We start from the raw sequence: 25,500 nt of genomic DNA, 5'->3' as shown, positions 1-25,500 counted from the left end.
CGTTTAGGGGTGCAACGGATCAAAAAACTCACGGTTCGGATCGTTTCTCGGATCAGCAAAAAAAAATAAAAAATAAATGGCCTCATGTCTGCACCTATAAACACACCGATAGTTAGGCCTGTCACGATTACAAATTTTGCTGGACGGTAAATTGTCCAAGAAATTATTGTGATAAACGATAATATTGATAATAAACGATAATATTGTCGTTCTGAGACCATTTTCATCTAAAATAATGATAATGGCATAATAATGCAGGTATAGCTTTTCAAAGATCAATAAACTTTTATTTCTAAAGACTATTTAACACTGAAAACATTTTAAATATCCGCAATAAATGAACAAAACAACCAAAAACAATAAAAGCAAGGGACTCTCATTCTCTGTTAACAAAAAATGCATGTCTTGTCTTACCAATGTGTGACTTACGTTCACACTGAGAATCATATGCATCATGTACTGTGTGAGCATGCGTTTCATATGAGTATGTGCGCTAGTTTGTGTGTGTGCTTGCGTCTCATATGAGTATGTGCGCGGAGAGTTTGTGTGTGCGCGCGCGCGTCTCAAATGAGTGTGCGCGAGTTTGTGTGTGTGTGTGTGCTCGCGTCTCATATGAGTATGTGCGCGGAGAGTTTGTGAGTGTGTGCGCTCGCGTCTCATTGAGTTTGTGCGTGGAGAGTTTGTGTGTGCGCGCGCGCGTCTCATATGAGTGTGCGCGAGTTTGTGTGTGTGTGCGTCTCTCATATGATTATGTGCGTGGAGAGTTTGTGTGCGCGCATCTCGCGTGTGTAGAGTTTGCGTGTATGTGCGTGAGCGACTTTAGGTGTGTCTTTGTGCATTTCATATGTTGTTTGAGCATTCAGCAGTATACATGTATGTTTGACTACTTAGTATGTGTATGCAAGTGTTTCATATATGTGTGCGTGAATGAAGTTTGATTTAAGCCCTAGATGGCACCTTATATGAGGGAGAGAGAGAGCGCTCGCGAGAGAGAGAGAGAGAGGGTCGAGCGAGGGGTAGTGCTGCGCGAATGCCGTTTGTGATGGCTTTAGCCCAGTCTGATTGTGCAACAAGGGGCTGCTTAAATGCTGCAGTGATAAGCGGTTGTTGAGCAGCCTTAGTTTTCACTCCTGTCAGTGAAACATCGGGGTGATGTCGCTTCAAATGCGTGGCCATGCTGCCACAGTGCCTACACATTGTCACGGTTTTATCCACTAACCTCTTTCCTTCATCATTATATTTGACAGGGAAGCCAAAATGCTCCCATACAGGGGATTTAAATGACACGGGGCGTTCAAGCTCCTCCGTTCCTCCGCTCGCCATGACCACGCTGTGTGTGGACTGAACATGCGCACAACTTTTTTTTTTTTCATAAATCAATCCGCGGATCACGTGTGTGCCGAACCGAAGATATTGATCCGAACGGATCACGGATCAATGATGATCCGTTGCCCCACTAAATTCGTTAATCAGAGTTCCCTTTCGAAACGTTTACCTACATTGCGTTGCTAGATGCTTATGGGGGAAACTCCTTTTCTCTGAATATTGAAGCCTTTAATTCAAAAATTAGCGTGCTCATTGGCTGCTCAGTGGAACTGCACGAACTTATGGCGGAGCAGCGAGTAATGCCGAGCCCGCTGAAAGGGGGCGGGGCATCTGCCTATAAAAGCAGCTCATTTCGCCATAGGAATCAGGTTTATTCTCCTTCAACGACAAACACACTTCGTTGATCTCTCGAAGAATCCTTCTCGCCGTTTAACAAGCCTAGCAGCGGAATGAGTGCCTTCCTTCATTCGGGCGTTTCCTTTCTCCCAGGAGCCTCGGAGAGAGAAACAGCGGGGTCCGAGGAGCGAGCGATCGAACATGAGCGACAGTCTGTCGTCTAAAGACACGAGTGACACAAGGGCTGGTATTGACGCCGAACTTCTCCCCATGCATACTAAAGCTGTTGAGGAGCGTGGACTCGAGTGGTCTGCCCCTGTGGAGCCCACACAAAGCCGGCTGGATAAATGCTTGCGTTGTTCTTCCTAGAACTTCACAATGAACTCACCAAGTCATGGTGCGCCCCATACTTGGCCTGTCAACGCACTTCCACATCCACCGCTCTCACTAAACGAATGGCCCAGCCTACCTCTTTATGCCTTTCCCCATGTCACGCTGCTCTCTCAGATCATCAGACGGATCAGGGATGACAGGCTTGTTGTCCTTCTGCTGGCCTCTCTCTGGCGGACCCGACCCTGGTTCCCCGAGCGGGTGGAGGAAAGACCTCCTGAGGAAAGACCTCCTTTCCCAGGCGAACGGGACAATCTGGCACCCCGACCCAAGATGTGGGCCTTCCACGCATGGCGCCTCAACGGGCACTTACGGACCTCCCAGCAAGAGTCCTGAATACTATTTCAGAGGTTAGAGCTCCGTCCACACGACACCTCTATGCTCTTAAGTGGTCCATCTTCTCTGACCGGTGTTCAGTCCAGAACCAGGACCCTTTTTCATGCGAAGTACCCCTGGTAAGCTCCTTCCTACAGGAGCTGCTGGACGCGGGTCGCACCCCCTCCACTCTCAAAGTCTATGTGGCGGCCATAGCAGCGCACCACACTCCTGTGGCCGGCCAGTCTCTGGGTAGAAGCGACCTAGTTGTCCGCTGCCTGAAAGGGGCAAAGAGGCTCAACCCGCCTCATCCTCTTACCACACCCCCTTGGGACTTATCCACAGTCCTCAGGGCCCTCAAAGGCCCTCCGTTCAGACCGCTGGTGTCGGCCGAACTCCGACCACTTTCGCTTAAGACCGCATTACTGCTAGCATTAGCATCGGTCATGCGGGTGGGTGACCTGTAAGCGCTCTCCGTCAGCCCTTCATGCCTTGAGTTTGGGCCTAACGACTCCAAAGGCATCCTCTAACCGAGGCACGGCTATGTGCCCAAAGTGCTCTCTACTCCGTTCAGAGCACAGGCGATTACTCTGTCTGCTCTTCCCGATTCAGAAGACAAGCGTCAACTCCACTTACTCTGCCCTGTTCGGGCCTTAAGGGTATACATGCAGCGCTCGGTCGACTTTAGACAGTCTGAGCAGCTCTCAGAAACCAAAGGGCTTCTGGTCACGAAGCAGAGACTATCCGCTGGATAGTAGACGCTATCGTTTTGGCTTATACTTTGGGCCTTCAATGCCCCATCGGCGTCAGAGCTCACTCTATTATACGTGTGGCCTCGTCCTGGGCATGGTCCAGTGGCGTGTCTATTGTAGAGGAGGGCAATATATCGTTTAGACGATAATATCCAAATTGTTGTCTGGACGATATGCAAAATTGAGATATTGAATATTTCATAATTTGTACAATCTGACCCCCCCAAACATGAAATAAGCTGAAGGAAATTAAAGAGAAAACAAATAACACACACTATAACCTTCTAAACAATTATATGTAGCGATTTAAATACTGTAGGGGTTTGCTTGACTGTATTTTTTTTTTGTACAAAATCACAATCGTTCCTCAATTGCACGAGAGTAAGCTGCTACTAATTTGCAATACAACTACGAAGTTCTTATCTGTGTGTTATGACATTTCTTAGGTTGAAGCAACAATCCAAAAAGGTAAGGAGTAAAGCCGATGTACGATTAATAAAATAGCTCGTATGTTACTCATCGATCACTTGTTATCTAGCTTCGAGCGCAACAACACAAACATGAGCGAAGAAAGCGAAAATACACAGTCATCGGCATGTTTGCTTTATTGCACATTTTACCTGCAGAGCAGTGTCTATGTTATTTATTTTGTTCCTTTTGTCTTTTTTATTAATATAATGTGCAAAAATGTTATAACGTTGTGTTCTAATGTTTACATTTTGCAAAACACAACTTTATTTTAAAGAGGTAGTCACATTGTTGTTAATCTATTACTACTAGAGTACTGTTTACAAAGCACAAAGTTAATTTATTACGTACATATATTGTACTGAAAAAGCACTGTACAAAAAATTTACTGTATTACAATAAATATTTAGTACAGTAACTTGGTTCATGTTTAAATCAATAATGTCTCATATCTTTATGTACTAGTAATTCTATACAATAATAGGTCAAATGCAGCAAGTCAAAAGACCAACTGGACCTTCTCTGCCAGTTTGCACACATTTCTTTAAAGGATTGCAAAAATATCATCTGAATATCGATATCGAGATATTGAAAAATAATATTAAGATATTCATTTTTTGTCAATATCTCCCACCCCTAATCTATTGGTGACATCTGTGCGGCGGCTAGCTGGTCCTTGCCGTCCACCTTTACCAGGTTTTACAGACACAGATCCTTTCTGTGTAGATGGAGTTGCCCTCTGAGTTCGCTCAACCCACTGCCATCCTTCCAGGGGCTCCGACTGCAGTCCGAGGCTTTTTTATGGGCATATCGTTCCCTTCCTTAGTCCTATCGCACGGGGACCCTCACCTGAGCGTTCCAGGCTAGGGCCACAGAGCACGTCGTTCTGCTCACATAGCACGGCGTGGTTGGATTAGTTCCCCATAAGTGTCTAGCGAAGCAATACGAGTAAATGTTTCTAAAGGGAATGACTTGGTTACTTACGTAACCTCGGTTCCCTAAGATAACTGGAACGAGTACTGTGTTGACGGCCGTGCTATGCCGCTGCACGACAGGCATTCGTCACTTCAGTCAAAATAAACCTGATTCCTATGAATCAAGCGTAATTAGCTGATTTTATAGGCAGATGCCGCGATTGCCTCGCGCAGACACTCTGCTTCGCCATAGGTTTGTGCAGTTCCCACTGAGCAGCCAATGAGCACGCTCAGATCAGCACTCTATTATGGCTGTCCAGTGACACTGCGTTTTTTAATTAATGGCTTTAATATTCAGAGAAAAAGAGTTCCGCCCATAAGCGTCAAGTTCCCGTTATCTCAGGGAAGTCGTTTTGTTGTTAGTTAATAGTAGTTACTAGAATGTTAATAGTGCGTTACTCATTTGTTCCTGTGTAGTTATTCATTAATGAAGAAACAGTATTCTAATGTTTTACCCAAAACTGTTATAATAATAGTTCAGAAAGTAGTTTGATTGTCGCCTAAATCGATCTAATCTTGTATGAAACAGGGACAGTGTGAATGCAGAGAACTGATTTTCCCACTACAGTGTTTGAACTTCTGTCGTCAGCAAACCAGTCTGACACTGTCTTTGCTTTATTCTGGCAGAGAAAAGCCTTCAGAAGTGCAGCATGTTGAGTGGGTTGGTGGATCAGGCGTTCTTCACCTCAGGAAGGAGTGACCCGTCTCCTGGATCGGATCTGGAGTCGGAGAAACATTGGGAAGCTCCCGGCCGAGACCCCACTGCCGTCCTGATGAAGATCTTCCCTCAGGTGGAGCGGGTCGCTCTGGACTCGGCGCTGGAGGCCGGATCGGGAGACGTGGTGAAGGCCATCGAGCTGCTGATTGGCTCCCGGGAGGGTCAGAGGTCAAGCGGAGCCGGCGGGTCACGAGGACACTCCAGTTCGGCGTTCTCTCCCCTCCACTCCTCCTCCTCTCCCTCCTTCAGTGACGGGATGTTGGGGTTTAACCCTGGGTTTGCCATCGGCCCGCTGAGACTCTTTCCCACACCGAACTTCCTCCCGCCGCTCCTGACGTCTGGGTTCGTCCCGATGACCCTGCGGCCGCCAGCGGACTATCGGCTCCTGCGGGACCTTCCGTATCCCAGAGACTCCTTCAATCCCGCAGTGTTTCACTCCGCCCTCGACCGGGACAAATAACCAGACCACAGTCTCCTCCTTTCCCAATAAATAACCAGACCACAGTCTCCTCCTTTCCCAGTAAATAACCAGACCAGTCTCCTGCTTTCCCAATAAATAACCAGACCACAGTCTCCTGCTTTCCCAATAAATAACCAGACCAGTCTCCTGCTTTCCCAATAAATAACCAGACCACAGTCTCCTCCTTTCCCAATAAATAACCAGATCACAGTCTCCTGCTTTCCCAATAAAAAGCCAGACCAGTCTCCTGCTTTCCCAATAAATAACCAGACCAGTCTCCTGCTTTCCCAATAAATAACCAGACCAGTCTCCTGCTTTCCCAATAAATAACCAGACCACAGTCTCCTGCTTTCCCAATAAATAACCAGACCACAGTCTCCTGCTTTCCCAATAAATAACCAGACCAGTCTCCTGCTTTCCCAATAAATAACCAGACCACAGTCTCCTGCTTTCCCAATAAATAACCAGACCAGTCTCCTGCTTTCCCAATAAATAACCAGACCACAGTCTCCTGCTTTCCCAATAAATAACCAGACCACAGTCTCCTGCTTTCCCAATAAATAACCAGACCAGTCTCCTGCTTTCCCAATAAATAACCAGACCACAGTCTCCTGCTTTCCCAATAAATAACCAGACCAGTCTCCTGCTTTCCCAATAAATAACCAGACCACAGTCTCCTGCTTTCCCAATAAATAACCAGACCAGTCTCCTGCTTTCCCAATAAATAACCAGACCACAGTCTCCTGCTTTCCCAATAAATAACCAGACCAGTCTCCTGCTTTCCCAATAAATAACCAGACCACAGTCTCCTGCTTTCCCAATAAATAACCAGACCAGTCTCCTGCTTTCCCAATAAATAACCAGACCACAGTCTCCTGCTTTCCCAATAAATAACCAGACCAGTCTCCTGCTTTCCCAATAAATAACCAGACCACAGTCTCCTGCTTTCCCAATAAATAACCAGACCAGTCTCCTGCTTTCCCAATAAATAACCAGACCACAGTCTCCTGCTTTCCCAATAAATAACCAGACCAGTCTCCTGCTTTCCCAATAAATAACCAGACCACAGTCTCCTGCTTTCCCAATAAATAACCAGACCAGTCTCCTGCTTTCCCTATAAATAACCAGACCAGTCTCCTGCTTTCCCAATAAATAACCAGACCACAGTCTCCTGCTTTCCCAATAAATAACCAGACCAGTCTCCTGCTTTCCCAATAAATAACCAGACCACAGTCTCCTGCTTTCCCAATAAATAACCAGACCGGTCTCCTGCTTTCCCAATAAATAACCAGACCACAGTCTCCTGCTTTCCCAATAAATAACCAGACCAGTCTCCTGCTTTCCCAATAAATAACCAGACCACAGTCTCCTGCTTTCCCAATAAATAACCAGACCAGTCTCCTGCTTTCCCAATAAATAACCAGACCACAGTCTCCTGCTTTCCCAATAAATAACCAGACCACAGTCTCCTGCTTTCCCAATAAATAACCAGACCAGTCTCCTGCTTTCCCAATAAATAACCAGACCACAGTCTCCTGCTTTCCCAATAAATAACCAGACCAGTCTCCTGCTTTCCCAATAAATAACCAGACCACAGTCTCCTGCTTTCCCAATAAATAACCAGACCAGTCTCCTGCTTTCCCAATAAATAACCAGACCAGTCTCCTGCTTTCCCAATAAATAACCAGACCACAGTCTCCTGCTTTCCCAATAAATAACCAGACCAGTCTCCTGCTTTCCCAATAAATAACCAGACCAGTCTCCTGCTTTCCCAATAAATAACCAGATCACAGTCTCCTGCTTTCCCAATAAATAACCAGACCAGTCTCCTGCTTTCCCAATAAATAACCAGACCACAGTCTCCTGCTTTCCCAATAAATAACCAGACCAGTCTCCTGCTTTCCCAATAAATAACCAGACCACAGTCTCCTGCTTTCCCAATAAATAACCAGACCAGTCTCCTGCTTTCCCAATAAATAACCAGACCACAGTCTCCTGCTTTCCCAATAAATAACCAGACCAGTCTCCTGCTTTCCCAATAAATAACCAGACCAGTCTCCTGCTTTCCCAATAAATAACCAGACCAGTCTCCTGCTTTCCCAATAAATAACCAGACCACAGTCTCCTGCTTTCCCAATAAATAACCAGACCACAGTCTCCTGCTTTCCCAATAAATAACCAGACCAGTCTCCTGCTTTCCCAATAAATAACCAGACCACAGTCTCCTGCTTTCCCAATAAATAGCCAGACCAGTCTCCTGCTTTCCCAATAAATAGCCAGACCAGTCTCCTGCTTTCCCAATAAATAACCAGACCACAGTCTCCTGCTTTCCCAATAAATAACCAGACCAGTCTCCCGCTTTCCCAATAAATAACCAGACCACAGTCTCCTGCTTTCCCAATAAATAACCAGACCAGTCTCCTGCTTTCCCAATAAATAACCAGACCAGTCTCCTGCTTTCCCAATAAATAACCAGACCAGTCTCCTGCTTTCCCAATAAATAACCAGACCACAGTCTCCTGCTTTCCCAATAAATAACCAGACCACAGTCTCCTGCTTTCCCGATAAATAACCAGACCACAGTCTCCTGCTTTCCCAATAAATAACCAGACCAGTCTCCTGCTTTCCCAATAAATAACCAGACCAGTCTCCTGCTTTCCCAATAAATAACCAGACCACAGTCTCCTGCTTTCCCAATAAATAACCAGACCAGTCTCCTGCTTTCCCAATAAATAACCAGACCACAGTCTCCTGCTTTCCCAATAAATAACCAGACCAGTCTCCTGCTTTCCCAATAAATAACCAGACCACAGTCTCCTGCTTTCCCAATAAATAACCAGACCAGTCTCCTGCTTTCCCAATAAATAACCAGACCACAGTCTCCTGCTTTCCCAATAAATAACCAGACCAGTCTCCTGCTTTCCCAATAAATAACCAGACCAGTCTCCTGCTTTCCCAATAAATAACCAGACCAGTCCCCTGCTTTCCCAATAAATAACCAGACCAGTCTCCTGCTCTCCCAATAAATAACCAGACCACAGTCTCCTGCTTTCCCAATAAATAACCAGACCAGTCTCCTGCTTTCCCAATAAATAACCAGACCACAGTCTCCTGCTTTCCCAATAAATAGCCAGACCAGTCTCCTGCTTTCCCAATAAATAGCCAGACCAGTCTCCTGCTTTCCCAATAAATAACCAGACCACAGTCTCCTGCTTTCCCAATAAATAACCAGACCAGTCTCCCGCTTTCCCAATAAATAACCAGGCCACAGTCTCCTGCTTTCCCAATAAATAACCAGACCAGTATCCTGCTTTCCCAATAAATAACCAGACCAGTCTCCTGCTTTCCCAATAAATAACCAGACCAGTCTCCTGCTTTCCCAATAAATAACCAGACCACAGTCTCCTGCTTTCCCAATAAATAACCAGACCACAGTCTCCTGCTTTCCCGATAAATAACCAGACCACAGTCTCCTGCTTTCCCAATAAATAACCAGACCAGTCTCCTGCTTTCCCAATAAATAACCAGACCACAGTCTCCTGCTTTCCCAATAAATAACCAGACCACAGTCTCCTGCTTTCCCAATAAATAACCAGACCACAGTCTCCTCCTTTCCCAATAAATAACCAGACCACAGTCTCCTGCTTTCCCAATAAATAACCAGATCACAGTCTCCTGCTTTCCCAATAAAAAGCCAGACCAGTCTCCTGCTTTCCCAATAAATAACCAGACCAGTCTCCTGCTTTCCCAATAAATAACCAGACCAGTCTCCTGCTTTCCCAATAAATAACCAGACCACAGTCTCCTGCTTTCCCAATAAATAACCAGACCACAGTCTCCTGCTTTCCCAATAAATAACCAGACCAGTCTCCTGCTTTCCCAATAAATAACCAGACCAGTCTCCTGCTTTCCCAATAAATAACCAGACCACAGTCTCCTGCTTTCCCAATAAATAACCAGACCACAGTCTCCTGCTTTCCCAATAAATAACCAGACCAGTCTCCTGCTTTCCCAATAAATAACCAGACCACAGTCTCCTGCTTTCCCAATAAATAACCAGACCAGTCTCCTGCTTTCCCAATAAATAACCAGACCACAGTCTCCTGCTTTCCCAATAAATAACCAGACCAGTCTCCTGCTTTCCCAATAAATAACCAGACCAGTCTCCTGCTTTCCCAATAAATAACCAGACCAGTCTCCTGCTTTCCCAATAAATAACCAGACCAGTCTCCTGCTTTCCCAATAAATAACCAGACCAGTCTCCTGCTTTCCCAATAAATAACCAGACCAGTCTCCTGCTTTCCCAATAAATAACCAGACCAGTCTCCTGCTTTCCCAATAAATGACCAGACCAGTCTCCTGCTTTCCCAATAAATAACCAGACCAGTCTCCTGCTTTCCCAATAAATAACCAGACCAGTCTCCTGCTTTCCCAATAAATAACCAGACCAGTCTCCTGCTTTCCCAATAAATAACCAGACCACAGTCTCCTGCTTTCCCAATAAATAACCAGACCACAGTCTCCTGCTTTCCCAATAAATAACCAGACCAGTCTCCTGCTTTCCCAATAAATGACCAGACCAGTCTCCTGCTTTCCCAATAAATAACCAGACCAGTCTCCTGCTTTCCCAATAAATAACCAGACCAGTCTCCTGCTTTCCCAATAAATAACCAGACCAGTCTCCTGCTTTCCCAATAAATAACCAGACCGCAGTCTCCTGCTTTCCCAATAAATAACCAGACCACAGTCTCCTGCTTTCCCAATAAATAACCAGACCAGTCTCCTGCTTTCCCAATAAATGACCAGACCAGTCTCCTGCTTTCCCAATAAATAACCAGACCAGTCTCCTGCTTTCCCAATAAATAACCAGACCAGTCTCCTGCTTTCCCAATAAATAACCAGACCAGTCTCCTGCTTTCCCAATAAATAACCAGACCGCAGTCTCCTGCTTTCCCAATAAATAACCAGACCACAGTCTCCTGCTTTCCCAATAAATAACCAGACCAGTCTCCTGCTTTCCCAATAAATGACCAGACCACAGTCTCCTGCTTTCCCAATAAATAACCAGACCACAGTCTCCTGCTTTCCCAATAAATGACCAGACCACAGTCTCCTGCTTTCCCAATAAATAACCAGACCGCAGTCTCCTGCTTTCCCAATAAATAACCAGACCACAGTCTCCTGCTTTCCCAATAAATAACCAGACCAGTCTCCTGCTTTCCCAATAAATGACCAGACCACAGTCTCCTGCTTTCCCAATAAATAACCAGACCAGTCTCCTGCTTTCCCAATAAATGACCAGACCACAGTCTCCTGCTTTCCCAATAAATAACCAGACCACAGTCTCCTGCTTTCCCAATAAATGACCAGACCAGTCTCCTGCTTTCCCAATAAATAACCAGACCAGTCTCCTGCTTTCCCAATAAATAACCAGACCAGTCTCCTGCTTTCCCAATAAATAACCAGACCAGTCTCCTGCTTTCCCAATAAATAACCAGACCAGTCTCCTGCTTTCCCAATAAACCAGAGTATGGATCATGAATCCAGATGTAAACCGTTGTGTGACCTTATGTCTCTTTCCGTTTTTTTTTTTCATTTTTTTTATTTATCATTTTGGCTGTTACTGCCGATGTAATTCATTTTTGGTACCGGTGTGTATTTTTATTGGAATTTTACCCATATTTGCACTAGTAATGCAAAATAGTTCCACTCAGGACCTTTTGGACAAAAATATCCCCATTGCAAGCCATTAAACTACTATTTTTAATCCCAGGGCCATTTAACTATAAAATGATGCAATCTTTGTTAATAGGCTTTCGTTCTGTTTCAAAATTTAAATCTTTTTACCAGATGCTGCCATTTTCTCAGGTTTGGCCAATACTTGCTTTATTCCTTTTTTCTGCATATTATAGAGCCAGTTGGATAAAATATGCAGCTATAATTGTGTGTGTGTTGGTATGGATGCCAAGAGTTTGGTTTGTATGTGTGTAAAACAAAATGTGTGTGTGCTTGTAATATTTGAGAGAGAAAAACTACTGCAAATCCCAAATCCAGCCAATGTGTCACAGTGGAGCTTTACTGACATCTATCGGGGAAATGCCTCCACAGAGTTTTATCAGTTGGGTTTTATATTTTTATATATTGAAAATGTTGTATTTTTATGTATATTTGAATGTCAAATTTTGTTAATAAATCTTAAATACAACTTTATTTCCTGACTATAGAAGAAAAAGCTTGATCAATCCCGTTTAAAGTACATGTGAGGATTCATCTGTGAAATATGAATCTGTGGTTCACAGCTGAGAAACAGTGATTTAGATTGACTATAAACAAAACCTTCAGCTTGAACATGCAGGTGAATATAGAGAATACTCAATAGAAATACAGTTAAAGTGTTAGAGACTTCTATTATAATTTACATCATGTATGAGTTTCTTTCTTTTGTTAAACACAAAAGAAGATATTTTGAACAAAACAGTTTGATGAACTTTGTTAGTTTTTTCTTTGCTACTCTGGAAGTCAGTGATGTTCATCAAACTGTTTGGTTACTGTCATTCTTCAAAATATCTTATTTTGTGCTAAACAGAAGAAAGAATGGGGTTATGGGGTGGTGATGGCGCAATGGATAAGACACATGCCTTTGGTGTGAGAGACCCGGGTTCGAATCCACTGTGAGACACCAATGTGTCCCTGAACAAGACACTTAACCCCTAGTTGCTCCAGAGGCGTGCGACCTCTGACATATATAGCAATTGTAAGTCGCTTTGGATAAAAGCGTCAGATAAATGAATAAATGTAAAAGTGAAAGAAACTCATACATGATGTAAATTATGAAAAAGTTTCATATTTGGGTGAATATCCCTTAACACTTTGCATCTCAAATAGAGTACCAACTAGTGGTTGAAATAGTTACTGCAGTCTGATTCATAATAGCGGAGCTCGTGGTTTCTCCCGCCTCCACAGACTCGCTCTCAGCCTCGCCAGTTTCAGCAGGAACAGCGCAATGGACCCTGAAAACTGGCAACTGCAGTTTCACAGAACACAACAAAAACAAACATTCCAGCCTGGAAACGCACATTTCAAAGTAAAATAACTGGCTGTAGAAGTGTTTTTCAGAGAAACGAGTATGTGAACTTAACATGTTTCCTCAATATATGCAAACATATTATGGTATTTTTATGCTTTAGTACATTGAGAAAGTTACATACAGCACCTTTAAATTTGATGTAAATCTTTGACTTTCAGTGGTGATTCAGTAAGTCAGTAGCTTTCTCTGAAGAGCTTCATAAAACACTGTTGTGAATAAAATATATACTCACATCACATAATACTGCCAAAATTAATATATAAATACAAAAATCAATTCTCAAATTACCAAATCAGTTCATTTGAAACATAAGTTTTAAAACACACATATTCAGATAATGTTTGACCTTCAGTAACACAAAGGATAGTTAAGTTGTGATTCTCTCAAAGTGTGTGTGAGTGTGAGAGAGTGTGTGTTTTTGTGATTTGTGAGGACACATGTGTATAATGACATGGGTATTACACTGGTATTACAACTTGAACGTGATTTATGAGGACATTTCATGAGTTCTCATATTTCAAATGGCTTTAAAAACATACTAAGCAGTGTTTTATTAAAGATGTAAAAATGCAGAATATCTCCTGTGACGGGCAGGTTTAGGGATAGGGGCAGTGTGTGTGTGTGTGTGTGTGTGTGTGTGTGTGATGGGTAGGTTTAGGGATAGGGGCAGTGTGTGTGTGTGTGTGTGTGTGTGTGTGACGGGCAGGTTTAGGGATAGGGGCAGTGTGTGTGTGTGTGTGTGACGGGCAGGTTTAGGGATAGGGGCAGTGTGTGTGTGTGTGTGTGTGATGGGTAGGTTTAGGGATAGGGGCAGTGTGTGTGTGTGTGTGTGTGTGTGTGTGTGTGTGACGGGCAGGTTTAGGGATAGGGGCAGTGTGTGTGTGTGTGTGTGTGTGTGTGTGTGTGTGTGTGTGTGACGGGCAGGTTTAGGGATAGGGGCAGTGTGTGTGTGTGTGTGTGTGTGTGACGGGCAGGTTTAGGGATAGGGGCAGTGTGTGTGTGTGTGTGTGTGTGATGGGTAGGTTTAGGGATAGGGGCAGTGTGTGTGTGTGTGTGTGTGACGGGCAGGTTTAGGGATAGGGGCAGTGTGTGTGTGTGTGTGTGTGTGTGATGGGTAGGTTTAGGGATAGGGGCAGTGTGTGTGTGTGTGTGTGTGTGTGTGTGTGTGTGTGTGTGACGGGCAGGTTTAGGGATAGGGGCAGTGTGTGTGTGTGTGTGTGTGTGTGTGTGTGTGTGTGTGTGACGGGCAGGTTTAGGGATAGGGGCAGTGTGTGTGTGTGTGTGTGTGTGTGTGATGGGCAGGTTTAGGGATAGGGGCAGTGTGTGTGTGTGTGTGTGTGTGTGACGGGCAGGTTTAGGGATAGGGGCAGTGTGTGTGTGTGTGTGTGTGTGTGTGACGGGCAGGTTTAGGGATAGGGGCAGTGTGTGTGTGTGTGTGTGTGTGTGTGTGTGTGTGTGTGTGTGTGATGGGTAGGTTTAGGGATAGGGGCAGTGTGTGTGTGTGTGTGTGTGTGACGGGCAGGTTTAGGGATAGGGGCAGTGTGTGTGTGTGTGTGTGTGTGATGGGCAGGTTTAGGGATAGGGGCAGTGTGTGTGTGTGTGTGTGTGTGTGTGTGTGTGATGGGTAGGTTTAGGGATAGGGGCAGTGTGTGTGTGTGTGCGTGATGGGTAGGTTTAGGGATAGGGGCAGTGTGTGTGTGTGTGTGTGTGTGTGTGATGGGTAGGTTTAGGGATAGGGGCAGTGTGTGTGTGTGCGTGATGGGTAGGTTTAGGGATAGGGGCAGTGTGTGTGTGTGCGTGATGGGTAGGTTTAGGGATAGGGGCAGTGTGTGTGTGTGTGTGTGTGTGATGGGTAGGTTTAGGGATAGGGGCAGTGTGTGTGTGTGCGTGATGGGTAGGTTTAGGGATAGGGGCAGTGTGTGTGTGTGCGTGATGGGTAGGTTTAGGGATAGGGGCAGTGTGTGTGTGTGTGTGTGTGTGATGGGCAGGTTTAGGGATAGGGGCAGTGTGTGTGTGTGTGTGTGTGTGTGTGTGTGTGATGGGTAGGTTTAGGGATAGGGGCAGTGTGTGTGTGTGTGCGTGATGGGTAGGTTTAGGGATAGGGGCAGTGTGTGTGTGTGTGTGTGTGTGTGTGATGGGTAGGTTTAGGGATAGGGGCAGTGTGTGTGTGTGCGTGATGGGTAGGTTTAGGGATAGGGGCAGTGTGTGTGTGTGTGCGTGATGGGTAGGTTTAGGGATAGGGGCAGTGTGTGTGTGTGTGTGTGTGTGTGTGATGGGTAGGTTTAGGGATAGGGGCAGTGTGTGTGTGTGCGTGATGGGCAGGTTTAGGGATAGGGGCAGTGTGTGTGTGTGTGTGTGTGTGTGTGATGGGTAGGTTTAGGGATAGGGGCAGTGTGTGTGTGTGTGTGTGACGGGCAGGTTTAGGGATAGGGGCAGTGTGTGTGTGTGTGTGTGACGGGCAGGTTTAGGGATAGGGGCAGTGTGTGTGTGTGTGTGTGTGTGTGATGGGTAGGTTTAGGGATAGGGGCAGTGTGTGTGTGTGTGTGTGTGTGTGTGTGTGTGATGGGTAGGTTTAGGGATAGTGGCAGTGTGTGTGTGTGTGAGTGTGTGTGTGTGTGATGGGTAGGTTTAGGGATAGTGGCAGTGTGTGTGTGTGTGAGTGTGTGTGTGTGTGACGGGTAGGTTTAGGGATAGTGGCTGTGTAAGGGGACAGAATATACAGTTTGTCCAGTATAAAATCCATTATGCCTATGGAATGTCCTCACAAGGATAGCAAAACAAACCTGTGTGTGTGTGTGAGTGAGTGTGTGAGAGAGAGAGAGAGAGAGAGAGAGAGAGAGAGAGAGAGAGAGAGAGAGGATGTGTGAGTGTGTGCTGTAGTAACAGGCTATGTTCCCGCACAACCGGACGCTGCAGTTCCAGGACCCTAGTTTTCAGTGACAGCGCCACCTACCGAACTGGATGATATAGAAAAGCTCCTGCAGCCGGTGGATGAGGGCAAGTAGCATCAAGATACATGACACAATTTAAAAGATTAATATTACACTTTTAATTAAAGCTCACTTTAAACCACCATCGATTATTTGTCATATATTCCGGTCGCGGTTTAAAATGGTTTTAAGTCAAAAAAAGATGTTTAAATATGTTATACTTAGCATTTTATATGCAGCTAATGGCTACACCTTGCTTAGCTGTAAACATTCTTTATTCATATGAAAATACCCCAAATCGCACGAAAATCACACACAACCCACATATATTCGAAACCGTCCATACCTTCTTGTTTCAGGTGAAGAGATGTGTCTTAGCTTTGTTATCACGGAGGTCAGAATGAGGAAGTGTACACAGGAGCGCGCAAGCGTGCCGCACAAGCCCTGAAAAGTGAAGCCAAAGCGTCTCGATCGCCCCCCGGTGGCCGGTCCGAGTATAGCTCATAAACCCCACGCTCAAAGGTGTGTGCTTACCATAGACAGTAAAAGAAATGGACACAGCGACCCGTTGATTTCAACGGAGAGAGTTGAAGCCGAACATGGGCACTCACTTCCTGATAGCCAAGCGTTCTGCGCAGGCTCAAACTGAGCTTGATGACGTAGATGTCACGTGAGCAACCTGACTGACAGTTGTAAATCTTCTAGTAGCTGTGCCAAGGATATGTGAAGTGTATTAACAGTTATGAGCAGAACACATGGGTATGCAGTATGAACAATATAGACAGATATGTGCAGTTTAATAACAGTAACATTTTAAGAGTAGTGTGGCTGTGTGTGGTTGACCCTGTCAAAGCAGCCCCATGGACGTGGTTATAATAATTAATTTAATATAACATATTACGCTATATAATTACAATATGACATGATAAAAGAAGTGGCTAAAATCGACTTTAAAATAGCCTACTTTAGGATTGTAATCGTTTGAGTAGCCTATCTGCAGTTCTAGTAATTTTAGTTAGTTAGTTTAGTTTATTTTGAACATGTTTATGTATATATCCATTAGATTTAAATATTTGGCTAGTACACACACACACACACACACACACATAATACAATCAAACATAACAGATAAATAAATGCATGTAGGCTACAGCACAATCTTCCAAAATTATTAAAAATGATTCAAATATGGGCACATATGCAAATAATTTTTTCCCTTCTTTTTCGTTTCCTTCTACATCAAACAGAATAATAACCCATCCAAAAAATACTTCTTAGTATGAGCCCAGGAACCATATAATAATGTCCCCTCGAGTCATTTTCGTATCCATTCAATATTACATGACCATATAATATTCCAATATATAAAGAATTGTGAGCTAGGTGTAAAATCATGTAGTTTTGGCTAATAAATCACGGTCACAAACACTTGAACAAAACCGTTTTTCTTTATTTCACGTTATGTAGGCATTTTGTACATATGGCTTCCGAACGGGATCACATTCATCTTCAAGCGTAGATGTGTAAATAAATAAAGGAACAACGTTAACCGTGATAGACATTGAGATGTTTTTTTCTTCTTCCATTGCCTGTATAATTTCCTGATAATTAATTTCCCCATCCACCGTAGGTGTAGTAGTAGATAAATAATTTAAAGTTCGTGGATAAATGTTACTTCATATGTATTCACTTGCCACATATCGAATTATTTCCAATTCCTCAAAAACGTTGTTTAAATATTTTGTCGCGTTGCTTTTATGGACTCTATCTATGCCATGGGCTGACTTTAGACAGTAAAAGACTGCCTGCGAGACTGTGCGAGCTTCTCCTCCTGTCTATACGGTAATGTCTCTATTGTAAGACATAAAGTCGCGTGGTTATGACGCAATTTTTACAAGAATGGCTTCTACGGGGCCATTACGTAAGATACAAAGTAATGGAGCCTTTTATACATTGTCGTGTTTCTTTAGAAATAAATAATGGACAAATGGAGTCCTTGGACACCTCAGATGTAAAGTTATTCGCTGTCAAAGTGACGCCAAAATGAATGGGAGTCAATGGGATGCTAACAGCAGGTGATAGCCAGCTACAATGGCGGCCCCCGGAGGCAGCTTCAACTTCCGGCTGATGGATTACCCCCTTGGTGCTTACGATTGATTCAGTGAGGGCGGGACGTTGATTTCGCGGCTTTACTTGCTGCTCACTACTGCGCATGTCTGGTCCCGAAATCGCAACTGCGCAGACTCAAGTCCCCAGATGTCAAACAATGACGGCTTCACTTCTCGCCAATGGAAGAGAGCGAAGGGGCATCGTCCATCTGTTTTTACAGTCTATGGCAGCGCGTCATGCGGAAGGGCAGGATTATGGTCACGTTGAACAACGTGAGATGATTGACAGCTGTACAGCGAATGAGAGAGCGCTGAGATCATAACTGACACAAATCAGGAAGAGGAGACAGAGCTTGTGAGCTTCAGATCGCATAATTCAGTGGAAAATTAATAGAAATGTTATTTTATGACAAAATATTTTACACACATATGATAAATCATTATTTCTCCAAATATGCGCACCATTGGACTAATTGCCCAGGCGGATGCTGTATTATATTGCATGTATGTGAACAAATAAACCGGAGAAGACGTGAATGACTGCTTTGTGATGTTTTCTATTCAAAATAACGAACGTTACAGACTAATAATTTTGCACTCCTGTAATAAATTAAGAAATGAATGTCACTGCAAACCAGTTTTATCATAAACATTGGTCAACTATCGAAGCTGGAGTCTTAAATCTTTCTAATGATGCTCATTTTGTCCAGATCAAATAAGTAAGAGTGTGATGTTTTAACGAGTAATGAATGTTGAACAGCAATAATCTGGGGCCGTCTGTGATCTTTGACGCGAAGTGGGTTAAATTAGTGTTTTTGGTGATCCAGTTCGGTAGGTGGCGCTGTCACAGAGAACTAGCGTCCTGGAACGGCAGGCTCCGGTTGTGCCCACGTCAGAGATTCGTATGTGCTTTTATTAAAATATATGTCTAACATCTAAAGACTGTTTTCCACGAGCTCTAGAATCATATTCTGTGAATTAAAAAAAAAAAAACGATTCTTAGTTTTGACAATTTCTTTCCCTTCAGAAGCTCTTTCTCTTCTGAACAACCTTGTGTTTGAACTCTTCATGTTTCAGGAATTGCATGATTTATTTTTGGATAAAACCATCAGTTAAATCAATAAATTTAAATGTTGTGATGATTCGCTGCGTGACATTAATGAAGAAAAACTCCAGCAGATCCAGTACAAATGTTTCAATTTCTCTTTTATAAAAATAGATGCTTTTAATCTTCCAAGCGATTTTAAGCTTCTTTTTTTACCATATATAATCGCTTTAGTAATTTTGTCCTTTTTACATCAAGTAAACAATTTACATTAAGTAACATTATGCAACCAAGAAATAAACTTAAAAACAAAAATCACAAGTCAATGTTAAAGAAACTGAATTAGTAAATGAACTTTAAAGCACTTAGACCAGAGAAATGTAGAAATCTAAAATAGAAAATGACTCGAAACCAAAACACTCAAAGTTACAGTGGCTGTTATTCCATTGAAACAGATGTTTTTAAAAGTAAAGCGTTTAAGAACACAAACAGTAGATGAGATGGTGCTGGGCTCAGGCCGGGTGTGTTCGGCTGGTCTTGAAGGACACCTGCAGGACCCGTTCCCCGAGCCGGTAGCCGTTCAGGCTAGCGATAGCGACGGCCGCCTCCTCGTAGCTGCTCATGGTCACGAAGCCGAAGCCTTTGCACTTGTCTGTGCTAAAGTCTCGTATGACCTTGACGTTGACGACGGCGCCGAACGGTCCGAAGATCTGCCAGAGGACGCTCTCGTCTGCGTCCGGGGCGAGGTTATACACGAAGATGCACCAGCCGGCGGCGTGAGGGAAGCCGACTCCATCGATGGACACGGGCGAGAATCTGCCAGAGAGAGTTCAGCTGGAGAACACACCTCTGCACTGATGCAGCACATACACATCAGTGTAGGGCTTCACAATTAATGAATAATAAATATTAGGGCTAAGAAAGAAAAAGCTCAATCGCAATTTATGATTTTAAAATATATTTTTATATTCCAGAATCGATATTAATTTATATCAAATGGTTTATTTTAGTCCTAGCTTATAGACGAGTCGGAGGAATCCCCTTTAATTTTATAAGGTCCGCCCAATGACCAGTCCATCCTAGTATACAGTCTGATATATATTAAGTGAACATAAACAGCCGAGAAATAAAGCGTGTGTATCAGTATATTAATTCCGTGCAGCTCTTAAAGTGACAGTAGCCTAATATTCCTGTTAATGTGAATCAAACAAAAGACAAAGATAAAATCACTCAACGACTGAATAACATTTGTAACTTTAACAAGGATTAATCTATATTTAATTATACAGTGAAGACTCTGGAGTGCTATTTTACATTTGATTATTCATTTTCTCTATCTGTAAATTACTGTTAGACTTGCCTGAAAAACATGAAAAGCATGCATGTTCGATTGCACATAATTTGATTACTCGTTCTCAGTTTATTACTGACAGCTTATTGGTCTAACAATAGTTAGACTGGTAGTTTTTGGTGTCACAACCTTATTACGTTTTTTTATACCATTTTACCTTATTTTTGAAATTTATTATTAATAACTAGGCCTATTTCACTTATTGATTACGTTTTGTGGTGTGGCTTCCGAGGGCGATCAGTGTTGAATCAGTGAGTATTACATGACATCTTACTAGCGTTTGGTCCTGTCAGAAGTTCTCAGATGTTAGTCTGAAACTGACATGAGACTCACACGTACCTCTTGACTCCGTAGGAGGCGTTGAGCAGGTTGTCCAGCCTGAAACACACACACACACTCAGTGAAGCAGCTCAGACTGAGCGAGGGAACACCTGAATCTGTGTGTCGAGTGCACAAGAGCGAGGGAACACCTGAATCTGTGTGTCGAGTGCACAAGAGCGAGGGAACACATGAATCTGTGTGTCGAGTGCACAAGAGTGAGGGAACACCTGAATCTGTGTGTCGAGTGCACAAGAGCGAGGGAACACCTGAATCTGTGTGTCGAGAGCATGAGGGCGAGGGAACACCTGAATCTGTGTGTCGAGTGCATGAGGGCGAGGAAACACCTGAATCTGTGTGTCGACTGCATGAGGGCGAGGAAACACCTGAATCTGTGTGTCCAGAGCATGAGGGCGAGGGAACACCTGAATCTGTGTGTCGAGAGCATGAGGGCGAGGGAACACCTGAATCTGTGTATCGAGGGAACACCTGAATCTGTGTGTCCAGAGCATGAGGGCGAGGGAACACCTGAATCTGTGTGTCGAGAGCATGAGGGCGAGGGAACACCTGAATCTGTGTATCGAGGGAACACCTGAATCTGTGTGTCGAGAGCATGAGGGCAGGGGAACACCTGAATCTGTGTGTCGAGTGCATGAGGGCGAGGAAACACCTGAATCTGTGTGTCCAGAGCATGAGGGCGAGGGAACACCTGAATCTGTGCGTAAAGAGCATGAGGGCGAGGAAACACCTGGTGTGTCTAGAGCATGAGGGCGAGGGAACACCTGAATCTGTGTTTCAAGCGCATGAGGGCGAGGGAACACCTGAATCTGTGTGTCCAGAGCATGAGGGCGAGGGAACACCTGAATCTGGGGGTTGAGTGCACGAGAGCGAGGGAACACCTGAATCTGTGTGTCGAGGGCGAGGGAACACCTGAATCTGTGTGTCGAGTGCACGAGGGCGAGGGAACACGTGAATCTGTGTGTCAAGAGCATGAGGGCGAGGAAACACCTGAATCTGTGTGTCTAGAGCATGAGGGCGAGGGAACACCTGAATCCGTGTTTCAAGCGCATGAGGGCGAGGGAACACCTGAATCTGTGTGTCAAGAGCATGAGGGCGAGGGAACACCTGAATCTGTGTGTCCAGAGCATGAGGGCGAGGGAACACCTGAATCTGGGGGTTGAGTGCACGAGAGCGAGGGAACACCTGAATCTGTGTGTCGAGGGCGAGGGAACACCTGAATCTGTGTGTCGAGTGCAAGAGGGCGAGGGAACACCTGAATCTGTGTGTCAAGAGCATGAGGGCGAGGGAACACCTGAATCTGTGTGTCGAGAGCATGAGGGCGAGGGAACACCTGAATCTGTGTATCGAGGGAACACCTGAATCTGTGTGTCGAGTGCATGAGGGCAGGGGAACACCTGAATCTGTGTGTCGAGTGCATGAGGGCGAGGAAACACCTGAATCTGTGTGTCCAGAGCATGAGGGCGAGGGAACACCTGAATCTGTGTGTCAAGCGCATGAGGGCGAGGGAACACCTGAATCTGTGTGTCAAGAGCATGAGGGCGAGGAAACACCTGAATCTGTGTGTCTAGAGCATGAGGGCGAGGGAACACCTGAATCTGTGTTTCAAGCGCATGAGGGCGAGGGAACACCTGAATCTGTGTGTCGAGTGCAAGAGGGCGAGGGAACACCTGAATCTGTGTGTCAAGAGCATGAGGGCGAGGGAACACCTGAATCTGTGTGTCGAGTGCATGAGGGCGAGGAAACACCTGAATCTGTGTGTCCAGAGCATGAGGGCGAGGGAACACCTGAATCTGTGTGTCAAGCGCATGAGGGCGAGGGAACACCTGAATCTGTGTGTCAAGAGCATGAGGGCGAGGGAACACCTGAATCTGTGTGTCAAGCGCATGAGGGCGAGGGAACACCTGAATCTGTGTGTCGAGAGCATGAGGGCGAGGGAACACGTGAATCTGTGTGTCGAGAGCATGAGGGCGAGGGAACACCTGAATCTGTGTGTCAAGAGCATGAGGGCGAGGGAACACCTGAATCTGTGTGTCGAGAGCATGAGGGCGAGGGAACACCTGAATCTGTGTGTCGAGAGCATGAGGGCGAGGGAACACCTGAATCTGTGTGTCGAGAGCATGAGGGCGAGGGAACACCTGAATCTGTGTGTCGAGAGCATGAGGGCGAGAGAACACCTGAATCTGTGTGTCGAGAGCATGAGGGCGAGGAACACCTGAATCTGTGTGTCGAGGGCGAGGGAACACCTGAATCTGTGTGTCGAGTGCATGAGGGCGAGGGAACACCTGAATCTGTGTGCCGAGGGAACACCTGAATCTGTGTGTCGAGAGCATGATAGCGAGGGAACACCTGAATCTGTGGGTTGAGTGCATGTGTGTGTCGAGGGAACACCTGAATCTGTGTCGAGCGCATGAGGGCGAGGGAACACCTGAATCTGTGTGTCAAGCGCATGAGAGCGAGGGAACACCTGAATCTGTGTGTCGAGCGCATGAGGGCGAGGGAACACCTGAATCTGTGTGTCAAGCGCATGAGAGGAGGGAACACCTGCATCTGTGTGTCGAGTGCATGAGGGCGAGGGAACACCTGAATCTCTGTGTCGAGAGCACGAGGGCGAGGGAACACCTGAATCTGTGTGTCGAGAGCGAGGGAACACCTGAATCTGTGTGTCGAGAGCGAGGGAACACCTGAATCTGTGTGTCGAGAGCGAGGGAACACCTGAATCTGTGTGTCGAGTGCACGAGAGCGAGGGAAAACCTGAATCTGTGTGTCAAGAGTGAGGGAACACCTGAATCTGTGTGTCGAGTGCACGAGAGCGAGGGAAAACCTGAATCTGTGTGTCAAGAGTGAGGGAACACTTGAATCTGTGTGTCGAGAGCGAGGGAACACCTGAATCTGTGTGTCGAGTGCACGAGAGCGAGGGAAAACCTGAATCTGTGTGTCAAGAGTGAGGGAACACTTGAATCTGTGTGTCGAGAGCATGATAGCGAGGGAACACCTGAATCTGTGGGTTGAGTGCATGTGTGTGTCGAGGGAACACCTGAATCTGTGTGTCGAGCGCATGAGGGCGAGGGAACACCCGAATCTGTGTGTCGAGAGCACGAGGGCGAGGGAACACCTGAATCTGTGTGTCGAGAGCACGAGGGCGAGGGAATACCTGAATCTGTGTGTCGAGAGCACGAGGGCGAGGGAACACCTGAATCTGTGTGTCGAGAGCACGAGAGCGAGGGAACACCTGAATCTGTGTGTCGAGAGCGAGGGAACACCTGAATCTGTGTGTCGAGTGCACGAGAGCGAGGGAACACCTGAATCTGTGTGTCGAGTGCACGAGGGCGAGGGAACACCTGAATCTGTGTGTCGAGAGCGAGGGAACACCTGAATCTGTGTGTCGAGTGCACGAGGGTGAGGGAACACCTGAATCTGTGTGTCGAGAGCACAAGGGCGAGGGAACACCTGAATCTGTGTGTCGAGAGCGAGGGAACACCTGAATCTGTGTGTCGAGTGCACGAGGGCACACCTGAATCTGTGTGTCAAGGGTGAGGGAACACCTGAATCTGTGTGTCGAGTGCATGAGGGCGAGGGAACACCTGAATCTGTGTGTCGAGAGCACGAGGGCGAGGGAACACCTGAATCTCTGTGTCGAGAGCGAGGGAACACCTGAATCTGTGTGTCGAGGGAACACCTGAATCTGTGTGTCAAGAGAGAGGGAACACCTGAATCTGTGTGCCGAGCATATGAGGGCGAGGGAACACCTGAATCTGTGTGTCAAGGGTGAGGGAACACCTGAATCTGTGTCGAGGGAATACCTGAATCTGTGTGTCGAGGGAATACCTGAATCTGTGTCGAGAGCGAGGGAACACCTGAATCTGTGTGTCGAGGGAATACCTGAATCTGTGTCGAGAGCGAGGGAACACCTGAATCTGTGTGTCGAGTGCATGAGGGCGAGGGAACACCTGAATCTGTGTGTCGAGAGCACGAGGGCGAGGGAACACCTGAATCTGTGTGTCGAGAGCGAGGGAACACCTGAATCTGTGTGCCGAGCGCATGAGGGCGAGGGAACACCTGAATCTGTGTGTCAAGGGTGAGGGAACACCTGAATCTGTGTGTCGAGAGCATGAGAGTGAGGGAACACCTGAATCTGTGGGTTGAGTGCATGAGGGCGAGGGAACACCTGAATCTGTGTGTCGAGAGCACGAGGGCGAGGGAACACCTGAATCTGTGTGTCGAGAGCACGAGGGCAAGGGAACACCTGAATCTATGTGTCGAGAGCATGAGAGCGAGGGAACACCTGAATCTGTGGGTTGAGTGCAGGAGGGCGAGGGAACACCTGAATCTGTGTGTCGAGAGCAAGAGGGCGAGGGAACACCTGAATCTGTGTGTCGAGGGAACACCTGAATCTGTGTGTCAAGAGTGAGGGAACACTTGAATCTGTGTGTCGAGAGCATGATAGCGAGGGAACACCTGAATCTGTGTGTCGAGCGCATGAGGGCGAGGGAACACCCGAATCTGTGTGTCGAGGGAATACCTGAATCTGTGTGTCAAGCGCATGAGAGCGAGGGAACACCTGAATCTGTGTGTCGAGAGCACGAGGGCGAAGGAACACCTGAATCTGTGTGTCGAGAGCACGAGGGCGAGGGAACACCTGAATCTGTGTGTCGAGAGCGAGGGAACACCTGAATCTGTGTGTCGAGAGCGAGGGAACACCTGAATCTGTGTGTCGAGTGCGAGGGAACACCTGAATCTGTGTGTCGAGTGCATGAGGGCGAGGGAACACCTGAATCTGTGTGTCGAGTGCGAGGGAACACCTGAATCTGTGTGTCGAGTGCATGAGGGCGAGGGAACACCTGAATCTGTGTGTCGAGTGCATGAGGGTGAGGGAACACCTGAATCTGTGTGTCGAGTGCACG

General features: G+C 45.9%; 2 protein-coding genes across 3 annotated transcripts in view; one reads left to right on the top strand and one right to left on the bottom strand.

Annotated features, from left to right (window-relative positions):
* LOC143746234 (doublesex- and mab-3-related transcription factor A1) overlaps positions 1-6,662 on the top strand; it is a 7,891-nt gene extending 1,229 nt beyond the window's left edge. The window contains exon 2 of the mRNA XM_077237996.1: positions 5,189-6,662. Within this exon, the coding sequence (XP_077094111.1) occupies positions 5,189-5,739 (551 nt within the window). The 3' untranslated portion in view covers positions 5,740-6,662. The remainder of the gene's footprint in view (positions 1-5,188) is intronic.
* A 12,391-nt stretch (positions 6,663-19,053) lies between these two features.
* Positions 19,054-25,500, bottom strand: part of LOC143746220 (ELAV-like protein 2) — a 38,677-nt gene continuing 32,230 nt past the window's right edge. For both annotated transcript variants that reach the window (XM_077237981.1, XM_077237982.1), the window contains exons 6-7: positions 20,600-20,638; positions 19,054-19,725 (exon numbers count right to left, since the gene is read on the bottom strand). In XM_077237981.1, the coding sequence (XP_077094096.1) occupies positions 19,422-19,725; positions 20,600-20,638 (343 nt within the window). In that variant the 3' untranslated portion in view covers positions 19,054-19,421. The remainder of the gene's footprint in view (positions 19,726-20,599; positions 20,639-25,500) is intronic.

This window comes from Siphateles boraxobius, unplaced genomic scaffold (assembly GCF_051911475.1).
Source record: "Siphateles boraxobius isolate OS27281-9 unplaced genomic scaffold, OSU_SipBor_1 214, whole genome shotgun sequence".
NCBI classification, from domain to species: Eukaryota; Metazoa; Chordata; class Actinopteri; order Cypriniformes; family Leuciscidae; genus Siphateles; species Siphateles boraxobius.
The sequence above is the reverse complement of the archived record's forward strand: the minus strand, read 5'-3'. Positions and strand labels throughout refer to the sequence as shown.